A 12,475-nucleotide genomic window follows, 5' to 3' on the forward strand; every position below is an offset into this window, starting at 1 on the left:
TATTATCAGTGCTACGCGCTGCCAGTTAGCGAGAAGCGTGTTGCCAATTAGTGTCTGCGCTGTTCCACTGTACAATAGCAAGCAATCTCCGGGCGAGTTGGTTGCCGAGCGAAATTAGGTCACTGGATTGCTGCACCCGCACGTGGCAACTCTCGCTAATTTATTGCGTCAACTACAGGCCTGATCAATCACATTAACAGCACGCCATGTGCGCAAGACGTAATCGCTGGCCTACACACTATAGTCGCATCTCCAACAGGCCTAATGCGTACGACATAACCGTTTGCCTGAACAATCGCAGATATTGTCGCTGGCCAGAACTATCGCGTCGCGGGCCTCGCAGGCTTTGGCTGCTATCATAGTTTGAGACAATGCCGTTAAGTGTATAATGATTAGCGATTGTTATGTCATGATTGTTCAACAGTGACATCGCAAAACAGAATGACATCGAATACTAAAACATAACTATTCATGTACTGCGAACACAGGGTGCGTACTGTACATGGGTAGGCCTACAGGCTTTTTCCCAGAATTGACACGTCATTTTAGGGGTGCGTATTATACATGGGGGCGCACTATATTCGGAAAGTTACGGTAATTCTCCATAGCTTTTGTGTCTTTCTACGCACTTTACCCAGACGCTTGACAGACAGACCATAAAAGCATCAGATGATTGCCACTCACATTCACCAGTTCACATTCAACAGTTAGTTCAGAAGTATCTTCTCATCGGTGCAAAATCCGGTATCAGTAAAAATCTAGCACCGGTGCATAATTTGTACGATTCAATTATGACATTTAAAATCGTAATATAATTAGGCGCAGTTAAGTTTCACTACAAATTAAACTCATTCTGGGTTCAAGTAACATTAATTGTCCGGCTTCGCGCCTCCCCTCAGATGCTTTCACGCGTAAATTTGGAATGTGTAATTATGTCAATAATTATTCAAGATTGGTTACCATGAACCGGAGGCGCCAAATCAGATCCGAAGACAGGAATCCAATTTAAGCAATGACTCATTTTCTCTTCTGTCGCCACTTGAACATGACGATCCCGATGCTTTCATTGACGGTAATATTTTTGTTTATAGTATCATGTTAGCTGGTCAATTGGTAGATATAATATAAATCAATATTGCCCATACAAATACATTTAAAAAAAGATATCACAAATAGTTGAAAACTCATTAGGAATGAATGCGAATCATTATTATACATTATTCTGCTGTAATATGCAGAATGCAACCCTTTCAGGCAGTTGGATTTCTAGTCCATGAAAATATAGTAATCTGATTTCCGTGGAACCGCTTGGATGGGGATTTGTCAATGCAATTATTTTTATGCCATCGGACTCTTTACAATCATTCAAACTGTATTGTCCACTAATCATGCTTTCAAAGTCTTTATTATTTAATATACAAGATTTGAAGCTAGTCCACGAGTGTTGAATTGACATTGAATTGACCCAATCGCAATTTACAACCCTATTATATAGATACCATCTGAACACTTGTTCATCTCACTGACTCAAGCTATATTGGACACACTGCATCATGCAGAACGATAGTTTATTGACTCATGACCTCTATGTCATGTCTATGTCAAAGAATGACCCTCTGTATTTTAGAATCCGTCACTTTCGATTATAAGTCATTTCAATGTGTGTTCTACCAATGGAATGATGGAGATCAGAGCATAGTAGAATTTATCAAAAAGTCACCAACATTTTATCTGAAGCTCCGGAATTCGTTTTCATCTGACATATCAATACTTATCAAAGACGATTCCATCTGTTTTGCTGGCACTACATTCGGCGTAAGTATTACATCATTCTTATTTACATGATATGCTTATTTGTTCACAGATAAATGTCATCAATGTATAAATGCTTGTCTCTTTTAATCATCATCATCATTATCATCATATAATTTATCAAATGGTAAATGATAATTTATGCACTGACAATCGACAATGAACTAAATTAAGGCCGTGCCAGCTTGATCGTCGCTTTTACTTTGGTACATTTGAGTCCATCTCGTAGAACAGAATGATACAGAAAATAACGTTTCAGCCCTTGCTACATGGCCTAGTACTCTATTTGGAAACTTAATGTACTATTTTAACTGCATGTGTGTGTGTCTCACAAAATTGCAGTATAGGTTGAATTGTTCGGTATCAAAATACTGTATAATAGTGCAACGATATAGAGTTAATGTTCCTGGAAGTAGAAGTATAGCTAAAGTATAATAGGTTTAGCTGGCTGACTACTTAACCTGGAATCCTGTAACCTGGTGAGATCTTCTCAAGTCGCAGATATTACACAAGACGTACGAATACATTTCAGACGTTGATAACAGTAGGTTTAGCAAAAGAGTCTCGTCTCGAGTCAGCTAAACATGCGCTTACATAGACTCATGATCATTGCAATAGGAAGTCAGATTCGTATCCTAATATGGCGTGAAATACACAATGTTGGATATTATCATACTCCCGCAATCAGGTTTATCACATCTGTATCACAGCTGTTTCATAGCTGTATCAGCGGTATAAGTTGCCACAGCTTGGCAGCCTTTGATCGAATGAAGCCAGATCGAATGAGATCTGCTTGCGGTTAGTAGGTTTGGAGGTTGTCTATTACATTTCATGGTTGGACGATAACAGGGATCGCCTGCAATATCACTAACCTGCATGTTTTATTTGACCAGTGTCAATTACTGCAGTATAGCGCACCTGAAAACCATTTAAACTCAAGTATTTTTATTGCATTGTCTGCATTTATGTGTGACAATGAACCGAAAAATTGATTTCCCGCTTAATTTGAACAATAGTGAGCGGAACCAAAGTGTCCTAATGAAAGGTAATATAATCGACTGTAATATGCAGATCTGTGCATATGTGGGTAGCATGGGTATAGTTTTTTGCGAGATGGAATTGCATATTAAACAATTGAATTGTGCATTGTAAATATGTTCTTATTGAATGTACATTTAGGACACCGAACACCGTAAACAGTGGACAGAATCTATCAGAAGCAAGTTGAATAATTTCTTCAATGGATTCAAAAGTTGTAAAATTCACTTTCATCCCAAAACCGTGTGTGATAAGAGAGACATTTTTGATGATGATCTGACTGTAACGTGGTCAGAAGATCCGTTGATTGCATCCGTGTGTGGCGTCAAAGATCAAGTGAAAAAAAAACTCGAGGAGTTCGAAAGCATCAAGGTATATTCAGAAGTTTTATAACCAATATCACGGTTGTAGCTAAGGGATGCACCAAGGGCGACCTTTCCGCATCCTAATTTTTCACTTGATCATTTTTTAAATTTTTTTATCCACAACATTGGGGCTTATCGCCTATAAGGTCATTTGCGCCCAGCACAGTAATTGCATTAAGATCGATGTCTTAGCGGTATTTTCTTGTCCTGTCACGGACGGCTTCCATTCTCGCGCCATCGGTCACTCTCGTTTTTCGTGCGTCTGTGAGCTTCAGTCTTTGGCTGCCGACTTTTTGACTCGGCTCACCTTCACTCTGGGCTTATTCATACACTGCAATCGCAGCGAGGTTAGCGATGAGGAGTCCAAATAAACCTACACATTGCAGTTAGTCCGAACCGGGATTTGAACCACTTCCATTTTGATCATTGTGATTTCATCCGTTCTCGCTAAGTCGGAATGGATTTGAGACATTGCATTGCGGGGCAGATAGGGTAGTGGTGGTGATAAGCGCCTAGGCTCTAGGCTCCTCTGCGGCGGCAAAAAATCCCAGAAAAAGACCAGACGAAAGAGAGCACTCACAAAGAAACGCACCTTAAAAAGCACTGTTCTTATTGTTCATACAATAATTAAATGTCACTTAAAAGTATTTAGAATTTGTAATTGAAATTTACCATAAATTTATAAAGTGAAAATCGAGACATTTCCTTTCCCTTTTTCTGATGGTTTGGAACCACCGGTATAGACTGTAATATCTCTAGTATCTCTTGGCTACATCATATCGGAAATTAACTTCCTTGAGCTCAATTCCAATACTCAAACTATATGAATACTAGACAGGGTATGTTGAGCACACTAGATAATGTGTTAAATTTTACTCAACATCTTTAAAAATATATTCCAGGAGGCAACAGAAGCTGTTTTTGTGGTCCTGAATTCAATAGTAAAAAACTGAGAGGGATGATCACCTGAACTTTGGTTTTGAGACCCTGTCTGGTTGCTTTAAACATGCTGAACGAGAGTGGAATGAAACAGTCTTAAATAGAATATGGTTAAGTCAAACTCCGCAGTATTGACATATTAAAATTCACTTGAAGTAATGGGCAAAAGTAGATAACTTTATTTCGTTAAGAATGGTCAACTGTCATTTGTTCTTGCATTTTTCATCAGAATCGAAAAAAAGTGGTACAAGCATCTTTCCCATGTGAAAAGCATCTCATAAGATTCATGCGTCAAAATTTACAAGTGGAAGATGATATGAGTTTCATTGATTGTGGACGTATCCGGTTATCCTATGAAGAAGTTGAGTTTTCTTCTGAGATACTTGAGGTAAGACTGGTAAGAGGCACCAAATCGTATATTCAAATGTACCGACTTACCGCGTGATTAGGAATAACAGACTAATTATATTATGGAATATGTTCTGATCATCAAATTTGCATCATCAAAATTTTCAAGTTGGATTCGTTTGACCAACATAATTCTGACTGTGCATGATGTCACATCGTCATTTAGAATCAAATTTTCTGTTTTAACGAAGCAATAAAATTATTTATATCGCTGTTTATTTTTCAAGTCTTACAATAAGTTGAATGTGTTGAGCATCTATAATTAGAGAGTAAGAAATGTGTAGTTTAACGGTATATATTTTGGGTAATTATGAATAATACATAGAACAATATCAGTATTGTAAGATACACAGGAAATGGTAACGAAGTTTAGGGTATCATAGATTGAAGTCTATGTAGTATCTTGAAATTTTATACAGGAATTGTGGTATGAGATGATTTGTGTATGATGCGAAATATTGAGAGGAAGTAATTCGTATTTATTTATATGTATGTAATGCAACGCAAAATATTCATTCATTCAATTCATTCATATCGATTTGACATTACGTTTTGGAATGATTCAATAAATCTGCCAGTCTTTGGAAGACAGAAACAAAAACACCTTGTCAGTGTGATCTCGACTGCGTGTATACAAGACAGAATCTGTCGTACGTTACTCCAAGCCGATCACTGCCATTGACGCTGGTCTGTCAAGAAACATCTACGCGGGGAACTATACAAGTAACCTTCCGGAGTCAGATTACATAAGTTTAACAACAAAAAGACAATCGTCCTGCTTTATATGTAGCAATAATGGTACCTATCTTCTCAATGTTAAGGCATGATCTGAATGTATATTGTTGACTTGACGCCAGCTTATGCTGATGACTGATAACTTCAATATTGTCCTTTGATGTTAATATGTTTGAGAACCTTATTTAGATTTGTCTTTCTATTCATTTCAATAGATCGAATCATCGGAAGAATGGAATAATGAATGTGAACTCATTTTCAATAAAATTATGAATGGTCTCACATCAGAGCGGATACCTGTCCCACCTATTTATTGTGGCAGCATGCGCTCACAATGCAAAGAAACTGAACAAGTGGTTGTGGAATGGTTGAATGAACACAGTGAACTTCTTTTATATGGGTACAGGGAGAGTGTTCTTTCAGAAAAGACAAAGCTCGAAGAGAGATTGAAAGATTTGATCGTGAGTTTATTGTCAATGGCATAACATAGGAATACTCAAGCTTTTATTCGGAGTGTTTGCATGTAACGGCACCTAGACAATACGAAAGTTCACAATTGTGTGACTTGTTGCATAATCGGAGTAACTATAATTTTTGGTGAATCTAGTTGACAATTTTTTTTTGTACTACCCAGTTTCAGCCTGTTTCACCCAGGCTGTAATTTTGATGAATAGATTTGCAATATAGGCGTAGTCTTATGACGTCCAATGTATCGCTGGCTACTGTTGCTTTTGGTCCGGAAATGTCAATATAATCCTCGACAAGCCAGCACCTTTTCGAAATCGCAATGTATAACGGAAATCGTATCCAGAACTCCGCGCAGCAGCAAAGCAATGCACTGCCTATTGTGTCACGATATTGTGTACACGTTGTGTTATATCGTATTCTAGTGCCTTATTAAGATTTGTATGTTATAATCTCCAATCACGAACCACAACCTCACCAGGTTCTGAATTGAATACATAAACCCCCGCACAAAATAGGTCCAAGCTGAATAAAGTCATCAGCCGTAGTCTTCCAATATCTCATTATCTCGTGGCTCCCTCGAGCATTCCAAATGGCACCCCGATCAAGAACCACTGATATAGATTATTGTCTTATAATTTAAAATAATTTTAATCTATTGTATTAGCAGTTTTCAGATGAATTGCTTTTCAATTAAAATTGAATTATTACTGGTCATTTAATTAAAACCTTTTAATCCAGATGTGCGCACAACCGCTTTGGAATTTCTGAAATAACAGCAAATTCGGACAAACATCTTGGCGATAAGGCTGGCGGCAATGCTCAAGAAAAATTCATAAAATTTTTGGTTCAAATTGGAATCATTTGAGATGTGACGAAATTGCGTAATTTTTTATGACGCTCTGTGAATAGGATAAGGCATATGTTCATTTTAAACACCCTTCAGCAAAGTGGAAAGTGGCTTGAAGTTCACCCCATATAAATGTTGTTGTAATCATATGAGATTCACTTTTTAATTTTTTCAATGTATGTTGTGGACTTTTAGTGGTACACTAATACTTGATAGAAATTCGTCATATGCACAGATTCACCCAATACTAAACTCGCTGATTAAGTAAAAGCAATGGAACCTATAGGGAGCATGGAGGCCTTTCATTCATTCTATGGGCGTTTTAGATGTAGATGTTGGGTATGGACTTATTTACATGCTCAATTACTTATTGTGGCCCCATTTTCAACCTGTTGTGATCTTTAAAAAACGTACAATAATTAGGACTGTGAAAACTTGCTTATTTCAATAACACCATGGTTGGACTATATAATGTGCGCTACAAATACACCTATAAAAATGCCCGAGTGCAGACCTGCATAATATAGTAGAATAATATGTTCATATTTATTACCCGAAACAGTGAAATAACCCGTTAGCTTTTTAAAGCAATCAGTCCTTGGCTCGAAGGTCTTCAATCCATTCTAGTTACATCACTATTTACTTCTTATCGAAATACAAGCAATTTCTACTGTATCAATACTAGTCAGCCCTCAAGATTACCGGACCACAATCTGACATATGGACCACGCCTACCGACACATGCAGCATTCATTTTGTCTCTTACTTTCATGTTATCCTCCTTTAATCCAGTGTGCATGCCTCTTATTTACATGCTGCTGGTCAAGGTGGGTGTCTGATTAAAAGACTTCTACAAGTCGTTTCGGCACCCTCCTATCTTTTCAATATATCACAATTGTGTGGTGTATTTATTTGAATTTTTTTTTTTAGTAAAGTGATGATGATGATCCATTCTATTGCGATTGATATTGCTGTTCTCTTGATAGGTCTAACTAGACCACCATTTGAGATTTAATGTACGTGTCAAATATTTTCAGATTTGTTAATTTTGATCCTACAGACCAAGAAAAAGAGTGTATGTACAAACTACCAAAGTGGGAATGAAGAAATATTAACTTTCATCTGCGATTCACCTATTCATATGAAGAATTTTGTCGATCATATTCAAAGTTTAGGCTCACCAGAAATAAATGGCAAAAACGTGACTATACGCGGAGAAATATTTGAGGTAATATTCTAAATACGTGCTTTGAATTTGACGGTTCTGTGTGCTTATTATTTCTATTGTGACGTCTATTTATGTTACCATTGAGGCTAGAGCATTTTTGATAGACTTCCAAGCTGCTTCCTTGAGTGCATTATTTTCATGTTTCTGCTTGATGTGGTTTTGGCATGTCTTCAAAATCGCAATCACTACTTAAATGCTGGATGAACACTAATAGATAATTCCCACCACTCTGTAAAAGTAAATTTGAATTTCATTAATGGCACAGTTCATCGTTCAAGAATAAAATATAGTATAGCGTCAAATATAGGCCTCGTGATTTCCGGGTATGAAAATTTTTTGTAACCCATGTTTTCTCTCTGTTCTCGAGGGTCTACAGTTCAGATCTTGGTATCAAATTGTACAACTCCAAGAGTTACATGAAACGCACACATTGGCTAATTCCTGGATAAAGCCGTTTAAGAGATATTGGCGGCTTAGTTACCATCACAGAATCGAATAACGATTGGAAGCTCTGAAATTAATCACATCACCACCGGCAAGACAAAAATCGCTCTTGAAAAGGATGTTAGCCTATTCCTACTGTAGCCTACGTAGTATTGTCATGCTACATTCCTTGTGTTTTGATACATAATGATCTCATGTACAGAGTACACATTTGATCTATAGCACAACTCAGTTTCGGATTGGGAGAGCAACTGTAGGAAGAAAATCAAAGAATTCCTTGAACAATTCAAATCAACTCGAATGAATGTATCTGCAACCGGGGATGCTCTTAAGCATTTCACCGCATCAACCAAGCCCTCAAAGGAAGTTACTTTGAGATGGATTGAACGCCATCAGTGTTATTATGTTGTTGGAATAAAGGAACTTGTCGATGCTACAGTTGCTTCCATTATGGAAAGGGAAAAACAAGTTACTCTGATGGTGATTTTATATCTTTTTCTTGTATTACATCATTTCTTCAATCTAATATGCCATGCGTTCAGCGTCAATTCTACCATAAATCAGTGGTGACGAAGTTAAAAATACTAACTTTTAGTGGCTTATTTTGCTTAGCATTGCATGTTTTCAGATTATAATATATTATTTCACCTTTGGATACAATGCAAACGCTTCTTCATTTTGTGACCTCGCAATTTTATGCCAATAATCTCCTACTTGATAATACCCTATAACCATAATGTTTCACTCATTACCACACATTTGAAAGTTCCTATCATTACAATCATGCATTCAAACTCAACTCAACAATATTGTGTACAATGATTTGTAGGAAAAAAAATTGACGCCTAAAACTCAATGGCATTCAAAGAAACTGCCCATATCGGATAGACCATCAGAAATTCCTCAAGCAATATGGAGGAGTCTCACGGAACAATTGCCGACACCTGATAAGGGGATTAGGTGGAATCGTGACTCAATTAAAAAGCTATCAAAGAATACCGAAGTGCCACGAGGTAGGTAGCAAAAATATACTGGAGAGTGGAGACCCCGGGTTATACTTGAAGGGGCACTGCGCTCTAAAAATGATGTTGCCTCAATTTGAAGCGCAGATCGAAAACAATTTTTTGGTCACATCTATTTTTTTCAGAAAGCCATCGTAACGGAGCTCCAATGAATGAATTTTGTATAAGACGAACTGACGTGGTTGCGCGTCATCGATTCTTAAACAGTTGCGAAATTTCTGTCGCGATATCTTCACCGTTGCACTTGCTCGACACAACCTCCATGTTGTAGCTCAATCTCTTTATGTAGTATATGGTAAACATATGCTGCGACACTCAGTTTGCTTCCAAATGATACAAAAGCACGGTCTCTCAATGCCACTTGCAAAAAACATACCTATGCGTAGTCACCATACTGTCGAGGCTCTGTTGTACACTGTCGGTATCCTGCTGTGCCAACTGCCAATGCCGCCTGGTCGAATGGGGAATTAATATAGATGTTTAATTTGGTTATTAACGAATGCACAATTCACAAAAATGATCTAACGAAGGTGGTGCCGATTGTGCCTCATTATCATTGATGTAAAATGATAGCAATTTTGTAGTGCATACGGTAAAGTACTGTGACAATAATCATTGGGCAAGAATGTATTCGGTGGTTGTGACTTCATTCGGAGATAATTCCCTGTAGAGGCCAACTGTTTCTAATATTTATAGTGAATTAGAATGTGTCCTTGAGAATGTTCATTGTTGAATCATAGGCTAGTGTCAGATCATAAGACACCAGCATTGCACAGCACAGTACCTGCAGCGTACAACCGACCCTTGACCAGTATGGTGATTATGCAAATACATACATGTGTTGCGAGTGGCATTGAGAGTCCATGCTGTTGTATCATATGGATTGTGGAAGCAAGGTGAGTGACACATATGTTTTCCACTTAATACATCAAGAAATGAAGCTACAATATGGAGGTCGCGTCGAGTAAGTGCGACGGTGAAGATATCGCGCCAGAAAGTTTGCTACGGGTTAAGAAACGCGGTAACTAGAGCGTAATGCATCATATGCAAAATCCATTTAATTGCAGCTCCATTACGGTGGCTTTCTGAAGTAAATGGCTATGACCAATTTTTTTTCTCGAACTGCGCTTCAATTTGAGACCACATCATCTTTAGAGCGCTGTGCCCCTTTAGCCTTATACATGTCAGAGAGTTCTAGATATCCCTGGTGGTGAGAGATGATTCTTTCAAGTACTGAAAGTATGCGCTCGTTGCCACAGCGAATATTATAGTTTCGATAGTATTTTCCAGTGAGTTAAAGCCTTGAAGTCTAGGTTCATCGTGTTGCAGCATATGAATCATGTAGTAAAAAGCGTTGGTGGAAATTACATATCTGTGAAGTCGTGATTCACCAACATAATTGTGATAGAGTGCAATGTAATAGGTTTTAAAAATATGAATTTACCTCTAATGTGGTACAGTACTGGCATTATATTCTTTGTGGTACCGTAGCATAAAAAGTATATATTTGAAATGTCCTCATCTTGTATACTGCTATGATGTCATGGTGATTGAAACTCGAATACTCAACTCGAATCCTAACACTCGCTTTAGAATCGAATCACTCAGGCCCCTAATTATTGGTTGAATATTTTTTTGTTGATTTCTATAATATTTCTAGTAATGATTATAAAGAAGGATGTCATAACTTACATTGTGTGTAACAGGTATCGAATGTGTGATTGAAGACATTCCTCTGAGAAGATATGGGATATACACTTTTCTGAGCAGCCCCTCCACACGTTCAAAACTGAAAGCAATCGAAATTTCGCAACATTGTGACATACACTTGCAGAAATTGCCCTCGAATGACTGGGGTGACGAACAGTTCATCCAACTACCAATGGTTTGTATTCAATAGCATACCGGTAGTTGGTAATTCTTTCCACTAAAACTGTGACTTTCTTCATCAGTGGAATATTAGCACAACGAAATAGTTTCATAAACGTTGACATGGTACATAAGACACATGTCCAAATGTATCACACAAGGACAAAACATCTATGGCTGGTCCTAATTTCTTGTTTTTTATTCCCTTATTTATCATCCCTTCAGCTATCACAAATATTTGATAAAATTAACCATCAACACAAGTGGTCTTATGAATGTGCCTATATCATATTCAGACGTGCTTATACATTTGACACTAATATGGGAAAATTTGACATCGGAGGTCTCCCTGTTACTAGCTGATAGCCCATGTCAGGCCATTGACATTCAGACCATTGTATATTTTACTCTTATCAGTCATATCTGTGAGGTAATTTCTGATGGTGGTTCTGCTTCTGAACTGCCAAAAGGCCAATTTTGTTTTACTCCTGATCGTGTTTAACCCCACCGACTTTGGTGGGACTGTATCTGTATAAGGTGCCTATACTTTGACAGCCAGAAGTCGTTGAACTAGTGATATATAGGCCTACCTGAACATGCATATTGCATAGGAGCGAATTCTAGAGTATAGATGGAAGAAAATAAATGCTGTCAGGCCACTCCGTCATTGAATTGATATTTTCTACCATGCTACCTTCTACCTTGGATTGTAGTAATGATCTCCAGGCATGTCGCCATGTCACATAGGGTTAATGTTAGGCTTGCTGATTTAAATGAGGCTAAAATTTAGAATATATGAAATGCTAATGAGAATGGAAAAATTGAGATCTGATCTGAGACCTGCATGAATTTCAGAAATCAAGAAAGAGTATTTCAATAGAAGTCGTTGACGGAGACATCACAACACAGGATGTGGACGTTATTGTGAACACTACAAATAAGCAATTTTCCTTGGATGGTAAGATCATCGGATTCTGTCAAGAGGCTGAAAAACTGATCCTGTTAAGTTGAGTCCCGTGTCTAATGTATACGTACGAATGATTACTTATGAATTTTCACCACATATTTTTGTGTTTATCAGTGCTCACCCATGCTCATGGCCATTGTGTCCCGTGCATATTTAATTTATTCATGCTCACATAACTTATGGCATATTTGCTTTCGGACTACAGAATTTCAAGATATCTATAACTTAGTAGATGCATTTAAACTGACCAGTGCCAATTGAAGTGGCCAGTCCCTCCAGATCAAGGCATTATCAACGAACAGTAGAAAAATCATGTAAATGATGAATATGACG

The 12,475-nt window shown here is 37.7% G+C and overlaps 1 protein-coding gene across 2 annotated transcripts in view; it reads left to right on the top strand.

The window, feature by feature from the left end:
• Positions 1-12,475, top strand: part of LOC145442200 (uncharacterized) — a 203,633-nt gene that overhangs the window by 44,261 nt on the left and 146,897 nt on the right. For both annotated transcript variants that reach the window (XM_080320099.1, XM_080320098.1), the window contains exons 17-26: positions 952-1,072; positions 1,628-1,815; positions 2,992-3,222; positions 4,384-4,542; positions 5,513-5,758; positions 7,673-7,840; positions 8,507-8,764; positions 9,114-9,297; positions 11,013-11,191; positions 12,031-12,133. In XM_080320099.1, the coding sequence (XP_080176225.1) occupies positions 952-1,072; positions 1,628-1,815; positions 2,992-3,222; positions 4,384-4,542; positions 5,513-5,758; positions 7,673-7,840; positions 8,507-8,764; positions 9,114-9,297; positions 11,013-11,191; positions 12,031-12,133 (1,837 nt within the window). The remainder of the gene's footprint in view (positions 1-951; positions 1,073-1,627; positions 1,816-2,991; positions 3,223-4,383; positions 4,543-5,512; positions 5,759-7,672; positions 7,841-8,506; positions 8,765-9,113; positions 9,298-11,012; positions 11,192-12,030; positions 12,134-12,475) is intronic.

Source organism: Botryllus schlosseri, chromosome 7 (genome assembly GCF_051294905.1).
Source record: "Botryllus schlosseri isolate E-star chromosome 7, Bs_hap1, whole genome shotgun sequence".
Classification (NCBI taxonomy): domain Eukaryota; kingdom Metazoa; phylum Chordata; class Ascidiacea; order Stolidobranchia; family Styelidae; genus Botryllus; species Botryllus schlosseri.